This window comes from Rhineura floridana, chromosome 2, assembly GCF_030035675.1.
Source record: "Rhineura floridana isolate rRhiFlo1 chromosome 2, rRhiFlo1.hap2, whole genome shotgun sequence".
In the NCBI taxonomy this organism is placed as follows: domain Eukaryota; kingdom Metazoa; phylum Chordata; class Lepidosauria; order Squamata; family Rhineuridae; genus Rhineura; species Rhineura floridana.
In genome coordinates, this window is record NC_084481.1 from 96,851,773 (window position 1) to 96,873,827 (window position 22,055).

The 22,055-nt window shown below is 41.4% G+C and overlaps 1 protein-coding gene across 1 annotated transcript; it reads left to right on the plus strand.

Annotated features, from left to right (window-relative positions):
* The first annotated feature begins 8,814 nt into the window (after positions 1-8,814).
* Positions 8,815-9,774, plus strand: LOC133378231 (olfactory receptor 5G9-like). The gene has a single exon (XM_061613024.1). The coding sequence runs from the start codon at positions 8,821-8,823 to the stop codon at positions 9,772-9,774; it is 954 nt and encodes a 317-aa protein (XP_061469008.1). The 5' UTR covers positions 8,815-8,820.
* The last annotated feature ends 12,281 nt before the right edge of the window (positions 9,775-22,055 follow it).

The following is a 22,055-nucleotide window of genomic DNA, read 5'->3' on the forward strand; positions in this document are numbered from 1 at the left end:
AGCATGAGAGGAAGTCAGTATCTTGGAAGAGGGGAAGGAACGGGTGATAGGAGGTGATAATATAGATCTCATGAAGAAGGCAGCAAAGAGGGACGACAATATAGGCCCCATCTGCACTAGATATTTAAAGCAGTATCGTACCACTTTAAATAGTCATGGTTTCCCCCAAAGAACCTGGGAACTGTAGTTTGTTAAGGATGCTGAGAGTGGTTAAGAGACCCCTATTCCCATCACAATAATTTCAAAGCCAGTAGTAACAACAAGAGATACACCTCACTGCTGAGGGAATTCCACAAACAGGAAGCCACCACTGAAAAGGCCCTGTCATGGATCCGTGCCAACTAGGGTTCATAAGTCAGAAGCATCCCTAGCGATGTCATTAAGCATAACACATTAAGCATCAACCACAGTTGCTTGGAGCATAAAATTCAAACAAAAACATTTCTCTGATTAGGAATTAAGATAGAAAACATGAAGCCTGGGTAGGGAACATTTCATCTAGCCCACTTGCTTCTGGCAAGACCATTTAAGTGCCCTCAGGCCAGGCCAGTTACCAGAAGGCCATTGTGGGAAGAAAGAGCCTAGTGTTGTGGAGATGTTAGATAGGAGCACTCAGGAGTAAAGATGGATGCCCTTGAAGGCTGTAATTCTAAACACACTTACTAAGCCCCATAGAACTCAATAGGACTTACTTCTGAGTAGATATAGCTTGGATTGTGCTCTTGGTAAAGCTTGACTAGGGATCTTCTGCAAGGCTATCCATATCCAAGCAGGGTTGGCAATCCCCTCCTGGAATGCCTTGCCCCTACCTTTTAACATAGCTGTTCCAAACTTCTTTAGAGATTTGATCCTTCACTTCAGAAAGACGTCTGAAAAATGAGTAAGAGTAAAAAGATTCTCTGCCCTTTTCTGTCTACCCTGTAGGCTGTTATAAACTCACTTTGACAGTCAACCCAATTCCAGTGAGTAATAATCGACAGAGAGAAAACCAGAGCTTGGAAAAGTTACTCTTTTGAACTACAACTCCTCTCAGCCCCTGCCAGCATTGACAGAGAGAAAAAACACATGGTTTGGTCTACCTTCACAGGCAGCAGACTGGGAAGAACAAAAACTGCAACAACACCTCCCAGTATATGAATTCTCTTTTACCACTATTGGGCAAGAATTGGGCAAGAAACAAACCATCATGCAACCAGCAAGGTGCAGCATCAGTGGGTTTAAGGGGTTGAGCTGACTTCATGGAACCATTGTTGTTGCTTCTATGGATGTAAGAGAGTGAGGTTAAAGGTAAATGAAATGCAAATAGAAAAAGAAAAAGAAAAAGAAAAGATAGTGATGATTTCCTAAATGCAATACCATACCAACCACAAGATTACTATGAGTAAGGCACAAAATTCAGCATCCCACAACCAGTCAGGATTCTTAACCAAAAACCAAAACCCTGGCAGCCAGTCACCCAAAGTCACAGAAATCCCTGTCACAGAAACAACCTGACCCGGGGGCTGCAGTTAGTGCAGAATGCTGTGGCACGATTGCTGACATGAGTAAGACCCTATCAGCACATAATACCTCTGCTCTAAAATCTGCACTGGTTCTTGATTTGCTACCAGGCTGAGTTCAAGGTGTGCTTTCCATGTTATGGGTGCCACATAGTACTTGTTCTGCTCTTGTAAGAAATCAGTCCTTTGGTGTGGCATCACCTACACTTTGGAACTCCCTGCCTATTAACTTTAGGCAGGCGCCTTCATTGTACTCATTTTGGCACCTGCTAAAAACATTTGTGTTTAGGCAAGCCTAACCAGGCATGTAGAAGCTATTATGTTTTTATCTGTTTTTAACTCATTGTTCATTTTATTATTTTGAATGTTTTAAATACCTGTCTTTTAATGGTTTTTTCAATAATTTTATTGTTTTAATTCCTTCTGTAAACCGCTTTGAGATTTTTTACAATAAAGCAGTATATAAATGTTGTCAATAAAAATATATATAAATAAATGTTGAAATCACTGTGACTCTTGGATCTGTTTCCATTTTTAGGAACAAAGGAATCTGCATTATACCAATGCAGGCCATTTGGTACCATATAGCTCAGTACTGGTGATTTGGACTAGCATTGCCTCTCCAGGATTCAAGACAATAATCTTTTCCAGAGATTGAATGTTGGATCTTTGCATGCAAAGCATATGCCCTACCACTGAGTTACAACCCTTCCCCTGTTAAAAAGTATCTTTTAAAATTGTTCTTTTTGGTCCACTAATGAGTGCACATCATAGCTAGGGCAGATCCACACCATTCACTCAAGCACATTCAACACACATTTGAAGCACATGAGCCACACCACAGAATCATGGGAACTGTGGTTTGTTAAGGGTGGTGGGAAGTATAACTGTGAGGAGGTAACTACACTTCCCAGGATTCTTTAGGGGAAGTCGTGTCCTTTAAATGTATGGTGTGGATCTACTTAATAAAATAAATGAGCTAATCTACCCCTCAGAATGAAAACAACAGAAGGGAACCATGACCATCCCAAGGAAGAAGGGCACACTTAAAATGTAGAGGAAATAATGATGTACAACCATAGTGTGAAATCAGATACTTATTGGGACATAATATGCAGAAACAGTTATATAAGCATGACTGTCAAAGATGTTTATTATTTACACAACCTGTAAATATATAGTGCAATCCTATGTTTGTTTACTCAGAAGTCCCAATGTATTCTATGGGGCTTACTCAAACAGGGAAGTGTGCACAGAACTACAACCTCAAGTGATCAGGAACTTCACTCACCCAACCCAAAATTCAGAATCGTGCCACTTTAAACTGTGTTACAGCTGTTTATACTTGTTTTTAGGGTTATTGGATTTTAAAGGGATTTATTTCTTATTGTGAGCTGCCTTGGTTTCCAGTCGGCAACCGTACCTCACAGGGTTGTTTGAAAGACTCCATATATATGCACACACTGGAGATTTAAAAATCCATACACCCCATATAATAGGTTATTGTCAAAGCCAGTTGATCTATGCAGAATATTTTTTAAAAAAATAATAAAATCAGTATTACTTTCCTACATAATCAAAGCAGTGACACCTAAGTAAGCCTTGCCTAATTACTTTAAAAATAGGATTTGAGTGGGAGAGAAAGATTTACAATAAAAACAATTCTTTGCTATGTTCACTCAAAAGTCCGATTAATTTATAGCACAATCCTAACCATGTCTACTCAAAAGCAAGTCCTATTGAATTCAGTGTGGTTTATTCCGGGTATGTGGGATTAGCATTTCAGCTTTATTCCCAGTAAAATGAGGATTGGATTAAAGCTTCATATTGGGAAGATTTTCAAAACACTGTCCTCTTCAACAGCACAGGAAAATTTGCACTTGTTGGATTCCTGCACACAACAGAGTAAAAGACTGAAAGCTATATACTTAATTTAGGAGATTTTCAGATAAGCGGGGGGGAAAGTTTTCTAGCTTATGCAATTGGGTCTAGCTACTGTCTGGAGAACAACAAATCCCTTGTCAATCACCACTCTAGCTTCACTTATTGGCTACAAATCTGAAAGGGCGGGGTAAGAGCAGCCAGCTATGAGCTTATTTAACAGAAGTTGTGGGGTGGGGCAGCTGACGTTTTCATGTATATCTTGTGAACTGGACCACCTAGAAACTTAATTTTTAAAAATTGAAATCTGAAAGTCTGGAGATTAAGATGACTCGCCTGGAGACTCAGAGAGGACCCCAAAAATCTGGAGTGTCTGGGTGAAAACTGGAGACCTGGCAGCCCTACTGCCAACTGGGCAGTAACTGTGGTGGCACTACCAACAAGGCCACACCTGCTGATTATAGATTTTGAGATGGATGTTACTGGGGTAGGCACTCTTTTAGATACTTGGGCCCAAAACCATTTAGGACTAGTACTAACACCTTGAATTTGGCGTAGCAGCTTACTGCAAGCTAGTACAGTGCTTTCAGGATGAGTGCCACATGGTCTTATTGGGGTGCCCCACTCCAACCACTCTGCCACCTCATTCCTCCTCCTCCTCCCAGTAAGCAGAAGTGACTCACCTGCCAGGAGGACAGGTAAGTGTCTGTGCCCCACCCCAATGCTCTTGACTGCAAAGGAGTCCATGTTGCTCTGATTACATTAACATGAACTGGTCAATCTAGCATCCTTGCCCTTGGTTACCAACTCTGCCCACTGAGCAGCTCTTGAAAGATAAGACGAAATCTGAGAGATACAATGGACAAATTTTGGCATCAACCCCTCTAATGAATGTTGGCTATTATCAGTGGAGGCTACCATTATAGCAAATACCTAGGCTCTAGTGGGCTGATTTTGTTGTTTAATAAAAGAAATATGGGATAAAGTTGCAACTGTTTGGCACCAAGAACTATCATCAATGTCATTTCTCAATGGGCATTTCTAAAATTAGGGAAAACCAGAAAAATTGGTTTGGGGAAGCAAAGGGGGTGACAATGACCCTTATTAAAGGAGCAAGGATACAACCCATGCTATTTAGGCATTAAGTTTGGGGGAGTGTATGGGATAACAGGAAACATTTTGAAGGAGGACCCACTACCTCTCACTACCTCTTGAAGCCACCCCACTTAATGTTCTGTCATATGTGGTATCATACAAATGAGCCTTTAAGGACCAGTTACCCTCCTCCATGGCACAGAGTGGTAAGCGGCGGTAACGCAGCCGAAAGCTCTGCTCAAGGCCGGAGTTCAATTCCAACAGAAGGAGGAAGTCGAATCTCCGGGAAAAATGGGTCGAGGTCCACTCAGCCTTCCATCCATCCGTGGTCGGTAAAATGAGTACCCGGCACATGCTCGGGGGTAAAGAAAGGCCGGGGACGGAACTGGCAATCCCAACCCATATATACGGTCTGCCTAGTAAACGTCGCAAAACGTCACCCTAAGAGTCAGAAACGACTCGCACTACAAGTGCGGGGACAGCTTTACCTTTTTACCTTTTTACCCTCCTCCCCTTCTCCTATTACCATTGCCTTGCTCTGCTCACATCTGACAAAGTCCTACTCAGAACAGACCTATTGATGGGTCTACTGTGAGTATGATTTAACTGGATACAACCCATTAAGTCATGTTTTCTAAAGCAAAACAAAGAAAAACTGCAGGACTTGTACAAATTCGAGTCTTACAAACTACAGCTTAAGTAACATTTTCAGTTTTACCCCCAATGCGTTACTATTTATCTGGACGATCCTTCTAAAAACATGGAGCTTTCAGATATGTGGGTTGTGAAATATTCTACAGCTGTACTGAAATTTCACAGAAAAGAATGTTCTGACAAATTTTCTAAGAATTTTCTTTTTCATGTTTCCCCCAGGAGAATTGAAGCTCCCCTTGAGAATAGTCAAAGGAATCCCACCCTTGCCCCATTTTTCTGCCTGCAAATATGGTGGAGAGTTTCAGACATAAGTTTGGATCCAGTTTTAATTATTTTAATATTAAAGTAATGGACATAAACCCTAGTACTCCCATGACCCCTCTCTTTATCAATCAACCAATACTTCATTTTCTTTATCAACCAATATGAAAAAATGTTAGTGTTTCATTTGATACTATCTGAACCAAAATTTGTCAGAAGAGGATTGTCCAATAATTTTATTTTATGTAGAATTTTGTCCCAACCCACCCCTTCCAGAGAATAGGTAGACCAGCACCATGCAGCATCTCCATCTTTCCCCCACCCCCTCCTGACCATATTTTAAACCATATTTTAAGTTAAAATAGTGTTTTAAAAACCCATCGGCCCACCCTCTAAGTGGTTTCAGGGATGGATTGGGGGAGCGGCAGGGGGTTCCCTGGTTGAGACAGGGCAGATCAGTCTTCCTTGGGGTCATGGGGCAGATCAGGAGGGCTTTGCGCAACCCTATTATTTAGTGTTTTATAATGGTTTATATTTGTTGATTTTATGATGAATTACATTTCACTTTTATTGTATTTTTTATTATTCTGATTACTGCACACTGCCTTGGGAACTGTTTGGATGAAAGGCAGTTCAGACTTTTTAAAATCAATGAATTAATTAAATTCTCACACATTCTCTCTGTGGAATTCTGCTCCACAATGGCATTTCATCCCATGTGAACGTCGACCAGGATCCCATTTTCTATTAAGAGGCAAAGTTATTCCTTAGCTGCCTGTGGTCATTTTAGATTCTAGGAGACTTTAGAAGGAATTAAAGTCTGAAAAAGGTAGGCAACAGACCTCAGATTGGGTCAGCTGATTGTCTAACACCAACGAATCAAAAATGGTCCAGAGGAAAATGCAAGACAGTCTCATGCAAATTCACATCAGTATTCTATTTTTGCTAAGAATTCTGAAGGAGGAAGACTGCAGTATGAAGACCAGGCAAGAGCAGAGCAGTTATGGGGGTGGGGCGGATATTAAGGGCCAAGTGTAGCTAGGAAGATTAGTGAAGCAAAGCTCCTTATGGTACCACTATAGCACCAATAATCATGAGGCTGTCAATCCTTTTAAGGACTCTTTTGTAGCCTATTTTAATTTTGGGGGGAGAAAACATTATTGAAATTCATCAGATCACCGATTCTCCTCCCAGATACGCTGTTGCCTCAGAAAAGCTACTGAGAAAAATCATTAATGGTGTCACTGGTCTGTCTGCTCCTGATTCTGTCTCTGTGTCTCTCTCTCTCTGCAATGGCAACAGATACCACAGGCTTCTATCCAGAAGCTGCACAGAGTTTGTTTCCAACGGTATGTAAAAGTATTCAAAAGTATGCCTTATGCTGTGCTTGTTCCTGCTGCTGTAGTACTGTGAAAAATGAAAGAAATTAGCAATTCATAGCACAAGTGTAAATATTTCCAAAGTATGTGTGTTGATAAAATGTCTTAAATCCTATAGATACTTACTCAGAAGTAGGAATGGGGAAATCTGTTAATTTTGATTTCTCATTTTCCAATCTTAAATTCAGCCTCCACATTTCCACATCAGTTGGCAATTTTGTTTTTTTTAAGTCCTCATGAAAAGTCATCAGCATGTTAGTGTGAATTCCTCCTAAAACATCCCTTTTTGTATGCAATGTTGCCTAATATGCACTTTTTTCAAAGCACTTTTTCTCTTATACAGTGGTTTGCACACCTTTCCCCGCACAGACCACTTCCAAATCATGGAGGGTCTTAGCAGGCCACTTAATGAATTTTCTGCCACTTGTAGTAGTTGCAATATGTGGTGCTACTTAGCTTGTATTTGCTTTGCTTCTTTTATTGCTTGTATTGTATTACAGCTTGAATTCCACAGAATTCCAACTGTAAGGGTTCTTCACAGACACACTATGGACCACCTGAAAGAAGCTTGCAGGACACTAGTGGTCCACAGACCACACTGGGGAACTCCAGCCCTAACATTTATATTTTCCCTGCTAGAATGCATTCTGTATATCATGTTTATTAATATATATATATATATATATATATATATATATATATATATATATATATATATATATATATATATTAATACAAACTTTAGTATATGCATTTTTGTATGCATTACTTGGCTGAGGAACTGTATTGCAAAGTTTGTGAATTTGGAAGGATGGCTGAGTCTGCATATTGTTTTGGAAAGTGCAAATTAGCTAGGTTCACCTTTAAAGGTGAGCTGCATTGAATTTCTTTTGCATCCCTACTCAGAAGTCCTTCTGTTTTCAATGGGGTTTACTTCCAAGTGAGGATGCTTGGGATTGCAACCTTAGGCTACAGTGGAATGAAATGTGTGAGAAGGTTCTGATGCAAACTTTTGAAATTTGAATCGGCTTGCAAAGTTTCTAACTGATATTCTCTTCGTTTGGATTCTTCCCTCAACACTCACAATTAGAGATAGTGCTGGATTGGTTAGCTTTTTAAAATAGAGGAATGCCTGCAGCGGTATAAATGTAAGGTCATGCCAGAAACAGTTCATGAGTCTGAGCCCTCACACAGCTTCTAATATAGCCAACTCACTGCACAAATTGTCAGCGTCTTCCCATAGCATCCATGCCAGGGGTGGGGAACCTTTGGCCCCTCAGATGTTGTTGGACTACAATTCCATCACTCTTGACCATTGGCCATGCTGGTTGGGGCTGATGGGAGTTGAAATTCCAACAAAATCTGGAGGGCCTTATGGGGCCTTATGGGGCGGTACACTGTGCAGATGTACTCCCCAGGCCCCATCTCCAGTGATGCAGATAGGTAACTTTAAACTTGGACTTAATGGGTTTTACAAGAGCCTCCTCTTTAGACAGTGATGTGTATTACTTCATTTCTTTAAAATGTGGCAAGCCAATCCTGCTGCATTTGGGGGACCTCTTGCGCACTTTGGAACTCTATCTATTGACATCAGGCAGGTGTCTGAGCTGTATTATTTCTGACCCCTGCTTCAAGCAATTCTATCTAGGCAAGCCTATCCAGACACGTAGATGATAATGAGTTTAGTCTACTGTTTTAATTGGTTTTTAACTGTTTTATTAAACATTTTGATGTTTCTTGTAAATTGCCCAGAGGTTTTCTTACAATCAAGTGGTATAAATATTCTGTTAATTAAATAAAAGTAAGCACAAACCCTCCATCAAATTCAGTACCTTGCTTCCAATATTGGCCTATCAGATGTAGCTGGGAAGCTCACAAAGAAGGAATGAGGAGGAAGGTCATTGAATGTTTTTTTCAGCAGCAACTGATAAATCAGATGTATAATGGCCATCCTCCCTGCTGATGGCATTGCTGTACAAAGAAACTATCGTTTAACTGTGTCATACTTTCTTTTTTTGCAGATCTGTACAAAACAACAACACCTGGGTATAATGTCTGAAGAAAACGCCACCACAGTGGTCAATGAGTTTGTATTTGTAGGATTAACAAGCAACCCTACACTACAGGCCATTCTCTTTTTCATGTTCCTGACTATTTACATGACCACCTTGGTTGAAAATCTAGGAATGATTGCCTTAATAAGGGCCAGTCCCCGCCTCCATACCCCAATGTACTTCTTTCTCAGCAGCCTGTCTTTCCTGGATGTATGCTTCTCTTCTGCATTTGCTCCAAAGGCATTAGTGGATTTTCTAGCAGAGAAAAAGTCCATTTCCTTTATTGGGTGTGCAATGCAAATGTATTTTTGGGTAGCTCTGGGGAGTGCAGAGTGCTTTCTCTTGGCTGCAATGGCTTATGATCGCTATGTGGCTATCTGTAAACCACTGCTGTACCCAGTCCTCATGTCTCCTAGAGTCTGCTTTCTTTTGGTGGTGGGGTCGTATATTCTTGGGCTTCTACATTCTTTCCTTCATACAATTTTTACCTTCAGACTGTCATTCTATAGGACTAATGTGGTCAACCATTTTTTCTGTGATGTCACTGCACTTTTAGCTATTTCCTCTTCTGATATCTATATCAATGAACTGCTGATCTTTTACGTGGCTGGTCTTATAGAAATAACCACTATCCTGAGTGTCGTGGTTTCTTATACCTATATTCTTACCAACATTGTGATGAGGATCAGCTCAGCTGCAGGCAGGCTCAAGGCCTTCTCCACTTGCACCTCACACCTCACTGTGGTTGCCATCTTCCACGGGGCCATTCTCATATTACACTTCCGACCAAACGTGAGCAGTGGAACCTTTGTTCAAGATGTAACTGACAAAGTACTTTCAGTGTTCTACACAATTATCATCCCTTTGCTGAACCCTTTGATTTACAGCCTGAGAAACAAGGAGGTAAAGGGTGCCCTGGGAGGTTTTTGGAGGAAGGTTTTGACAAAATAATTAGGTCATGAAACTTAGGTTAGGAAATGGATGTGGTGTTATTAAATCTATATGGTTTGAAATGAAAGAAAGATGAATCCATCAGAATACCTCTGGCCTCTATGTACTGATTTGGTGAGGGGAGAGGGTAGTGTTGCAAGTACCCTATTGTCCATTTTATTCCAGGTTGAATGAATGGAACATACTCTGCCATGAATTATACACTATGCATGCTAAAATATGGATTTCTACTGCTATATCTACAAGTATTCTCTTTTGCATATGTATGATTAATATAGTGATGAATATTGCATGGTTTCCCCACCGCCTAAGCCAGGGATGAGGAACCCGTAGTACATTTAGGTCTTGTTGAGCTCCATCTCCCATCAGCTCCTTGATCTGGCATGATGGGGCTTACAGGCCGACAACATCTGAAGGGCCACAGGTGCAGTACTCCTGACCTAGATCTTAAAGCAGAGAGAAGTGATCCTGTTCTGTCAGCTTGGAACAGGAACCTTGTGGTGCTGTTCAGATCTCTTGAGGAGATTCATTTGAAGATTAATTAGTTTCAGAAGTAGCTCTAAGAAAATTAACTCTAAGAAGCTCAGGTTTGGGCCTGGCTTCCAGCCTTGAACCCAAGCATTTTGATCTCTATATAGCTCAGGAAGGAGAATGGCACGGGAGTTGGAAAGATTAAAATAGGTCCTCTTTATTTTTACATCGCAGCTCACACCATCCCATTCCTCCTTCCAGGATATTTAATATAAGCTGTTAAGGTCTTTCAACAAGCAAATTCCCCCTTCTTTCTGGCCCTTCCTTCAGATTCTCCCCTGCCCCCAACTCATACATCAGCATCCTCCACATGCTGGAACTCTTGACAGGCTGTCTGGGAGGGTGTGGTTTTAATTTACAAACTTCCTTCTGCATATCTGGAGAGACCCATGTTGGAACCACTGCCTTTATTATCCCCAGCCTCTGAAAGAGGTTTGCTCTTGTTCAGGGTTCCAGACAGTAGTACTGTTGTTGGGAGTGGGGAGTTTCAGGAAAGGGGGCATCTTTTTTCTTTCCCCACCCCAGGCTTTCCCCGTTGTCCTATATTATATAGCAGTAGACACCTGCCAGTTCCCAACCTGAGCATTGTATGTCTCTACATTGTATGTTACTGTTTAAATTTTTAAATTGTGTTTTAAATTGTTTTTATAAGATCTGTTTTAAATTTTATTTGTTTTAATGTTTTTAGTTACTGTAAACCGCCCAGAGAGCTTCGGCTATGGGGCGGTATACAAGTATAATAAAATAAAGAAATACATAATGTCTCTATAGTGGGGGACAGGGCAGCCAATATGGGGAAATGGGGGGTGGGGGTGGGTGGGAAATAGGCAAAATGCTTCAGGGAGAGTGCTGACCTTGTCATTTGCAAAATAGTAACTTACAAAACAATGCAAACCCCATTGTGCTGGGCTGGGTTTTGGGGAGGGGTTGGATTGGGCAGCATTGTCCCTCAATCAGTCCTGCCAGTCTCCCACTGACTGCTGACTGCAGTGTGATGCCAGCATCACGCCACTGGCACAGAGCTCCCTCTTCCACCACCAAATGCTCGGGCAGGTGGAAGTGCCAACTGTGGGACTCCCACGAGTGGCAGTCAGCTTCTGCCCCAGCCATGATGCATAGCAGGACTGTGGCTGTGGCCTTGCCACTCTGTATACCCCCACCAGGCTAGAGGAGAGAGAGAGTTAGGATTGCTCCTTTAGTCTGTCTAGCAGCTAAATGCAATTTTGTGGGGGGGGGGGAGAGAGATCTGTTGACTACCAGCCACACAAAAAGAATATGAAATGGCCAAATGTGACCCAGTCATTTTCCCTATCTTTTCGAGAGGGTCCTATTCCTGAATTGCTCCTGTTCTTAAAAGAAGCTGCCGTTTTTAAAAAAAAAAAATCAAGAGGGTCATGAAACACAGCTCTAGGAGGGGAGGTGTACTCTTTTACCCCACCCTCACTACAGGGCAGAGGGGTAGGCCAATATGGTACCCTCCAGATGTTAATGGAGTGCAACTTCCATCAGCCCCAGCCAGCATGGCCACTGGTGAGGGATGATGGGAATTGTAGTCCAACAACATACCTGAGAAATTATGTTGTTTACTCAATATGCACAGGGAAGGGGCGAGCTCAGGAAAAGTCTACCTCCTCTGAATAAGTGTTTGGCTCAAGGTCTTTTGGTATTCCCAAGTCCAATTGTGGTGACAACACAGGAAAAAATGGTCTCTGGAGGATAAAGTTGCATAATCCTGCCATTGGAAATCTCATTGGGGTCCAAATATACACTAAGGTCAGCCAGTGTGGTTTTTTAATCCTCTGGATGAAGGCTAGCCTCACCTGCCTACCTCACTTGTTCCTCTTCAGCTCACCAAGGCCACCACCCCCAGCAACCTCACTGCCACCCAGCCCCTCACTGCCTCACCTAGCCCATCTCCCTGCTGCCCCCTCACCTAGCCTGCTCTATGGCCTCATCTTGCCTCACCAAGCTCCCAGCCTCAACTTGCCTAGCCTCACCTAGCTAAGCACCACCACCATTTCCTTGCCTAGTGCCCCCACTGCCTCATGTAATCCCCCTTCTGCCTTACCTCACCAAGCCCCCCACCACCTCACCTAGCTTCACTCACCTGCCAACCTCCCTCCCTCTCCCGCTTGATGACCTACCACTGCTCCCACCATGGCTCCACAGCATTTAGAAGGCTGTTGTGACTTCATTGTGTTTGTATTATAGAATTACCTCAGGAACTTAGCTTTAATTGTTAGAGGAGACTTACAGGCTCAATGGCCTCCTATCAGCTGCAGTAGTGGATTTTCTGCTTTGACATCCCTTTCAGCTCTCTGATGCTGTGACTCTCTGACCCTCTTTACTAGGAATGGGTGAGAAATTCAATTCAGTTTCCATTTAAAGCCAAACTTCTCAAATCTGCACTTTCCAAAACAGTATGAGAACTGAAACACAGCCATCCTTCAACATTTGCACTTATCCGAATTTTGTGATGCGGTTTTCCAACTAAGTAATGTTTGGGAAAATGCCTGTATTGGAGGAAAGTGTGCATAAAACGAATATATTAGTGAACATAACAAACAAATATGCATTACATTAGGAGAAATTGTGAAAATGTGTACATCGGTGAAAACTGCATACAAAACAATGTGTTTAGTAAGAGAAATTCTCACTAACATGCTGGAGAACTTTCATGAGGATTTTAAAAAAAATCACACATTGCTGCAGAAATGAGAAGCGAATTTAAGACTGAGAGAACTGAAGCTGACAGATCCTTCCCTCCTCTTTACAACTACTACTGCCTGAGGTATGACAATTGAGCTTGTAGGGTATGGCCTCTGTCGTAGCACCCCGGTTGTGCAATCACCGACATGAGAACACTCAGTTGGACTCCTTTCAGTCCAATTACAGCTCTGTTCAGGTAGCCATTATGTCAGGGCACTCCTTGAAAGAACAAGAAATGGTTCTGGCCGTGTGTAATTATTTCTGTACTGATATATTACTGCCAATTTATAGTATTTGTTTTAGTGTCCAAATTGTTGCACGTGAGCTGCTCTGGGATGACCATTGGTTTTGGAAGGTAGCAAACGAGTTGTCTTATAATAAGGATGGTGATGTGATTTTGGTTGCTATGTTTTAAATAAAGTTTTTTTAGCCCCTTGAGGATAGGGTTGCCATATTGCCCAGATAGCTGGGTTTTACCCGGATTCTATGCATGCCACCTGGTGCCCGGCCAGCCCCTTACGTGGCCCGGATTCCCAGCTTTAATTTAAAAAAACAATTAAGTTTCTAGGTGGTCCGGTTCTCGAGATATACGTAAAAACGTCAGCCACCCCCCTCGACTGTTAAATCTTTCTTTAAACAGTACTGTACTATAGCACTTTGTAGCTTTAACCCCGCCCATTCATCATTGCAGCCAATCAGGGATTGTGTTTCAGTTTCATTGACCTTAGGCAGTATCTAGAAAACAAAATGGTGGTTTCACACACACACCCCCAGTTTATCTGAAAATCTCATAAATTGGGTAAGTATATACATTTCAGTTTTTTTTCCTCTTGTGTGCAGGAGTCAGAGCTTGGGCAGTGTTTTGAAAACCTTCCCAATACTTGCTTTTTGTAAAAGCAATGCTAATCCCATATGCCCAAAGTAAATCCCATTTAATTCAATAGGACTTACTTTGAGTAGACATGGTTATGAATGTGCTGAAAATCAATGGGACTTTGGAGTGAATGTAAAAAAGAATTATGTTTGTGTTCTAACTCTTTCTGTCTCCAGCCCTATTTTAAAGCAAGTAGGCAGGGCTTACTTAGGTATTACAGTTTTTCTGTAGGAAAGTAATACTGATTTTTTTAAAACTAATACTGATTTTTCTGCAATGACCAACTGGTTTGACAATAAACTATTATATGGGCTGTATGTATTTATGTATGTATGTGCGTGTATGGAGTCTTTCCAATGCCCCTGTGAGGTAGGGTTGGAAACCAAGGCAGCTCACAACAAGAAATAAAGCCATTTAAAATCCAATAACCATAAAACAAGTATAAACAGTTGCAAAACAGCGTAAAGTGGCATGATTCGGAATTTTGGGTTGTGTGAATGAAGTTGCTTATCACTTGAGGTTGCAGTTCTGTCCCTGTTTGAGTAAGCCCCACTGAATACGCGGGGACTTGCTTCTGAATAAATAAACTTAGGATTGCACTATAAATATCTTTACAGTTTGTGTAAATAATAAATATATTTGATAGTCATGCTTATATACATATTTCTTCATTTATCCTATTTTTGGTTTTTGGTTAGGAATCCTGACTGGTTGTGAGATGCTTAGTTTTTTGCCTTACTCATAGGAATCTTGTTGTGGTTGGTGTGGTATTACATTTAGGAAAGTGTTACTGCCTTCTGTGTTTTTTTTTCCTATTTGCATTTCACTTATCTTTAACCTCACTCCGTTACAGCCATAGAAGCAACAGCAGCATATGCAAGATAATTAACTCCCATTAGTGATAAGAACAAGAATTTATAATTATTATTTCAATTAAAACAAGAGGCTTATCAATACTTTGAAGAGGACCAGATATTTATTTTCTTTCTGAGCCCAGGACTGGGTCTTTCATGATGCCTGGTGGGGGGGGGGGAGAGAGCAGGAGAGTAGTTGATAAGACAGACATCCTGGCATTGGTAATCTAATAAGCAAGGTATGTGTGGGGTTGTTGCACACTTCCAGGCCCAGTTTCATTTTGAGTATGGAGGTGGAACCTGTGTAGATGTGGTTGATCAAAGGGAGAAGAAATTTTGAGTTAAGCAAAGCTCTGCTTTTATATAACCTAAGAAACATACAGATACTTTGAATGTCTGAGTGCCTGCACCAGTGGAATACTGGAGGAACTTGTAAAACTTGCTGCAACAGTATTTAGAACGGAGCATGTGGTGTGAAAGACTCCTTTTCCTAACAGTTTGGCTTGTTTTTCTCCACCCACCACATCTCTGAATTATATCGTATCTGTAATGGTTAACCATACTAAAAAATGTAAATAAGTTTATTTCGGTCAATGACGAGCAAAGGTAACCATACTGCTGCCCTGACTTACTTTATGTTTGTTGCTATTTTGTGTTTTTATTATGTTTTTATATTGATTGTGTATTTTTATTGTTTTTATTATATTTGTAAGCTGTGCTGAGCTCTGTTTTTAACAGCAAAAGGGCAGGATGTAAATTCTCTTAATCAATCAATAAATACTCCATAGTGTTGGAAACTAGAGTCTAGGGAAAATGTTGCTTTAAAAAAAAGATTTCTCACATCTTTCCCCAGTTTTTGGTGGTAATTCCTAGGCACAAAAACAAAACAACTGGACAATCCAAATATTAATATGCAAATATTTGCATAATATGCAAATAATATGCAAATAATTTGCATAATATGCAAAATAACCTGCCCGGATTTGTGGAACTGGAATATGGCAACCCTACTTGAGGACTGATTGGGGATAGAAAAGTGGGATATAAACATTAAATAAAAAATCTTTATCAGGAGCTATATTGTAGGTAGCTCTTCAATGGCCTGGCCAGGGAAACTGAACTGGGCCAGATGTAACATGGGGCTGTTGAACTCTCAACAAAGGTGGCCACTGCAATCCTTAGGGGAAGTGGTGTCTGGAGGGTTTCTCTGGCTGGCTGGGAGTGAAAGCCTTGGCAGCCGCAATCCCAGGAACCACCTGGGGAGAAGCTCCGTGACCAGAAGAAGACAAAGGAGGTGAATGTCACAAGATGCTGAAGGAAACGGCATAATTCATTCACTAAAGCACTTCAGTTTTATATCTGAACAACAAAGAATCTTGTGGCACCTTAAAAATTAACAAGTGTATTATGGCATAAGCTTTCATGGACCACAATTCACTTCATCTGATGGATGAAGGAGTTCTCCTGAGTTGCAGGAAGGAAGGTCTTGTAACTAGTGCATAGTGTTAAATGGATTTGTCTGCTCCCCACTTCCATCCCCAATGAGCAGGCTTCTCTGGTCTGACACAATGACTGAGAAGGAAGGGCAGTTTGTCTGAAAGAAGCAAGGTCCAACTATCTAAACTCTGAGAGGTCTAAGACCCCAGTTCTGTGGCAAGTGGTAAGCCAGGCAGGAGACTTCCCTGGTTAGTAGGGATGACTTCGATACCATGAACTTCACTCAGCTTGGTGAAGATGCAGGAGGAGGTTTGGAGAAGCAGTAAGCCTCTCATGAAGGCTGAGTAGCTCTTAAAACACCAGAGTTTTTCATAGGGATGGACCAATTGCCTCTCCCACCTAACTAAGGAGGATGATATTGTGGCTTATTGGATGACTTTTGGAACAGTAGTTGAGGTGGCTTAATGGCTCAAACCGCAGTGAGCTTTTATGAGTGCCCTATTCTTGATAGGAACAGCATGGGTAGTATATCATCCCCTATCAGCTATGGATGCTTTAGTCTATGATAAAGTCAGGAAGGTGATCTTAGATAACTCCCAAATATCTGAATAAGCTTATAGACAAAAGTTCAAATGGCATGTTTGGGTAAAGACCAAGATACGCACAGAAACAGCTTCAGTATTGGGTGGATCAGTTTGGAAATGGCTGAAGTCAACTAGCCTAAATGGAGAGGCTGTGAGGGAGAAGGTAGTCATAAGGAATGTTCAAATAAGAATACTCAAAAAATGTAACCTCTCTCTCTCTCTCTCTCTCTCTCTCTCAGCATTCACCAGGACATTTGCAGTTTGTGACACAATTTTGGTTTAACCCAAGTGGAGTTTGCACATAAAACCAAACTCATTTTGAATTGGCCCCAAATTCAGTGAGATTCAGACTGAATTTGGAATGGTGGGATTGGCAAACTCATTTGTTGTAGAGCACACCCACTCAATGAATTTTGAAAGCAATGCTTCTCAAACCACTTTGAACATTAAGAAGGTACAAGGGGAGGCATAATAATGGGTTTAGTCTGTTGCCAGAGATTATAGATGACCTCAGCCTTATGCTAGAGCATTCCTATATCCCTAGACCTACCTTACATCTGCCAGTAAGATGTCACATTTAATTAAGTATATTTAGGCTTCCTGTAAAACCTAACCACTGGGACACATACATTTAATGTATATCCACCCATGAAAGTTTTGTTTTGTTTTGCCTCTGTTTCTCCCCAGTTACATGTCTGGTGTTTATATTACTATCAGCTCATTTGGAGATTCTCTAAGGATCAAAACTGCTCTAGACATCATTGGGGGCAGATTACTAGAGGGACAAAGACACACATATAAATAGCTAGATACCTGTCAAGGGGAGTTCAGAATGCGTGAAAGAACAAGACAATGAAATCACAGGTAGGTTGAGCAACTGAGTACTTTAACCAAGAACCAACTCACATGACATTGTTGTACAAGGGGATAATTTCCATGTAAGAAAAGAAATGGTGTACAAAATGTATATCCTGCCATGCCTGAGGAGTCCTAGGGGAGAGTGTCAATTCTTCCATGAGGTGGGAAAACAGAAGTGTCTCAGCATGGCTAGTGGTGTCAAAATGGACCCTGGTCCATTCTTTGCCCACAATAGTGTCCACCTTTCTTCCAGGAAGGGTGTATTTTACCTCTCTGTAGAAAAAGTGCCAAGTGTCCCTCTGCCCTTCATAGCTATATTTATTTGGGCACTTCAGAAGTGTATCTTAATTTGTCTGTGCTAGATCTTAATGCCTTAACATTTTTGATATACGGATGTAGACAGTGGCAGCCAGAGGGGCTGCACACATTCCCTAACACTGTGCTTCACTGCTGGGAGGGGGAGGGGCAAGGCTCCAGGAAGCTCAGCACAGTCCAAGTGCAATGTCGGGAGCACCATGCTGAGCTCCCCGCTGCCTTGCCCTTCCTCCTGTCCCTCTCAGTAAGCGGCAGTGACACACAGTGTCGGGAAGCCGGGAGAGCCACACAGTCCTGCTGGCTGCTACTGGATACATATTCATTTTTAATATATAGATATAGATAGATATATCCTACGGACATTGAGAGGCACAAAGTGGAAACACTTGGAGCTTCTCCAGGTCAAGCCTTATGGTGGAAAAACAGATTTGTCCTATAAAAAAAGATTAAAGAGAGTGTTATCCCATAGGCAGGGATGGAAGAATCAGGCCACATTCACACCAGACATTTATTCCACTTTCATTACACTTTAAACAGTCTTGGCTTCCCCCAAAGAATCTTAGGAAGTGTAGTTCATGAAGGGTGGTGAGAGCTGTTAGGAGACCCCTATTCCTGTCACAGAGCTACAGTTTGCCAGAGTGGTTTAACAGTCATTTCCTTTTCACAGAAAACTCTGAGAACTGTAGCTCTGTGAGGGGAACAAGAGTCTTCTAACAGCTTTCAGCGCACTTCACAGACTATTCATTCACTCATTCATTGCATTTGTATACTGCCCCATAGCTGAAGCTCTCTGGGCAGTTTACAACAATGAAAACATTAAAAACAAATATACAAATTTAAAAACATTTTTAAAAAGCAATTTAAAAACACATGCTAAAATCCCTGGGAGAAGAGGAAAGAATAAAAAAGACTAGACTTCCCAGGATTCTTTGGGGGAATCCATGACTGTTTAAAGTGGAATAATAGTGGAACAAATGTCTAGTGTGAAGTTGGCCTTAGTCTGGATTTGGTCTGTGCCGTTTTTGTACATGTTCATCAACAAACCTGTCTTACCCCATTTCTACATTAATCTGCTATTTAAAAAAATTAATTCCACGCACACCCACAGGACACAGAAATATGCATTTCTAAATGTATTTTCTCTCACAACATGTATTCTAAAGGGTTTTTTATTTCAAAACTTGCATTTCTAAATGTATTTTTAATACACTTAAATAGCAGGGAACCGTGCTACAAAATTTGGAAAGTGCATCATTTGTGGATAGATAAGTTCTGATCTCCTGTCCAAGAGGTATGGATCATAGAATCATAGAATAGTAGAGTTGGAAGGGGCCTATAAGGCCATCAGTCCAACCCCCTGCTCAGTGCAGGAGTCACAAAAGATTGAATTCCTCAAGCATCTCTAGTTAAATGGTCCAAGGTCTGCTTGCACAGAGATTCTTCATGAAAGTGTCAGGTGGCCTCAGATTCAAGCAAAAACTTTGTAGGAAGGAGTTGTTTGTGAGGTGTTGGCTTTGTTAGAAACACAGTTTGGTGTGTTGATTTTCTTGTGTTTCAAGTACGTTAAGAACTGTTTGTGTTTTTGTGGTGTGGCCAAGCCCTTAACATCCCAGCTCATAAGCCCAAGAGTGCCCATTTTCCTAATTAATGTTGAGGTGCCTTGTGGCCCTCCTGTTGGAGTTTTGTTTAATATAGTGTGTGAAAATGCTGTGACCAAAAAAGTGAGGGCAGGAGGGCAGAAGGAGGTAAGGGAGAGGGGAGGGAGGGAAAAAGGGATTGTACTGTCATTGCAATAATGTGAAAACCCTAATAAACTATAGATAAAAAAATAAGAGAATGACAGTTTTTTGGGGGGGAAACTGCCTTCCTGGCAAGCATAAAGTGCTGCTGATGACTATTTCACATGTTATGCAGCAGTATGCATCGGTCTGCCTGGGTGAAGGCCTTTGCTCAAGATGTTGCTTTGGGAGAGGTGTCTGTAGCAGCAGCGGTGGTGGTGGTGGTGGTGGCGGCGGCAGTAGCAGCCCCAGGAGCGACAGGCTAGAGAGCCACATGGTATCATTGGGGTGCCCCACTCCAACCACTCTGCCACCTCATTCGTCCCCCTCCCAGTAAGCAGCAGTAAGCAGAAGTGACTCACCTGCCAGGAGGACAGGTAAGTGTCTGTGCCCCACCCCAATGCTCTTGACTGCAAAGGAGTCCATGTTGCTCTGATTACATTAACATGAACTGGTCAATCTAGCATCCTTGCCCTTGGTTACCAACTCTGCCCACTGAGCAGCTCTTGAAAGATAAGATGAAATCTGAGAGATACAATGGACAAATTTTGGCATCAACCCCTCTAATGAATGTTGGCTATTATCAGTGGAGGCTACCATTATAGCAAATGCCTAGGCTCTAGTGGGCTAATTTTGTTGTTTAATAAAAGAAATATGGGATAAAGTTGCAACTGTTTGGCACCAAGAACTATCATCAATGTCATTTCTCAATGGGCATTTCTAAAATTAGGGAAAACCAGAAAAATTGGTTTGGGGAAGCAAAGGGGGTGGCAATGACTCTTATCAAAGGAGCAAGAATACAACCCATGCTATTTAGGCATTAGGTTTGGGGGAGTGAATGGGATAACAGGAAACATTTTGAAGGAGGACCCACTACCTCTCACTACCTCGTGAAGCCCCCCCCGCCTAATGTTCTGTCATATGTGGCATCATACAAATGAGCCTTTAAGGACCAGTTACCCTCCTCCCCTTCTCCTATTACCATTGCCTTGCTCTGCTCACATCTGACAAAGTCCTACTCAGAACAGACCTATTGATGGGTCTACTGTATGATTTAACTGGATACAACCCATTAAGTCATGTTTTCTAAAGCAAAACAAAGAAAAACTGTGGGACTTGTACAAATTCAAGTCTTACAAAACTACAGCTTAAGTAACACTTTTAATTCTACCCCCAATGCATTACTATTTATCTGGACGATCCTTCTAAAAACATGGCGCTTTCAGATATGTGGGTTGTGAAATATTCTAGAGCTGCACTGAAATTTCACAGAAAAGAATGTTCTGACAAATTTTCTAAGAATTTTCTTTTTCATGTTTCCCCCAGGAGAATTGAAGCTCCCCTTGAGAATAGTCAAAGGAATCCCACCCTTGCCCCATTTTTCTGCCTGCAAATATGGTGGAGAGTTTCAGACATAAGTTTGGATCCAGTTTTAATTATTTTAATATTAAAGTAATGGACATAAACCCTAGTACTCCCATGACCCCTCTCTTTATCAATCAACCAATACTTCATTTTCTTTATCAACCAATATGAAAAAATGTTAGTGTTTCATTTGATACTATCTGAACCAAAATTTGTCAGAAGAGGATTGTCCAATAATTTTATTTTATGTAGAATTTTGTCCCAACCCACCCCTTCCAGAGAATAGGCAGACCAGCACCATGCAGCATCTCCATCTTTCCCCCACCCCCTCCTGACCATATTTTAAACCATATTTTAAGTTAAAATAGTGTTTTAAAAACCCATCGACCCACCCTCTAAATGGTTTCAGGGACGGATTGGGGGAGCGGCAGGGGGTTCCCTGGTTGAGACAGGGCAGATCAGTCTTCCTTGGGGTCATGGGGCAGATCAGGAGGGCTTTGCGCAACCCTATTATTTAGTGTTTTATAATGGTTTATATTTGTTGATTTTATGATGAATTACATTTCACTTTTATTGTATTTTTTATTATTCTGATTACTGCACACTGTCCTGGGAACTGTTTGGATGAAGGGCAGTTCAGACGTTTTAAAATCAGTCAATTAATTAATTAAATTCTCTCTCACACATTCTGCAGAATTCTGCTCCACAGTGGCATTTCATCCCATGTGAACGTCGACCAGGATCCCATTTTCTATTAAGAGGCAAAGTTATTACTTAACTGCCTGTGGTCATTTTAGATTCTAGGAGACTTTAGAAGGAATTAAAGTCTGAAAAAGGTAGGCAACGGACCTCAGATTGGGTCAGCTGCTTATCTAACACCAACCAATCAGAAATGGTCCAGAGGAAAATGCAAGACAGTCTCATGCAAATTCACACCAGTATTCTATTTTTGCTAAGAATTCTGAAGGAGGAAGAC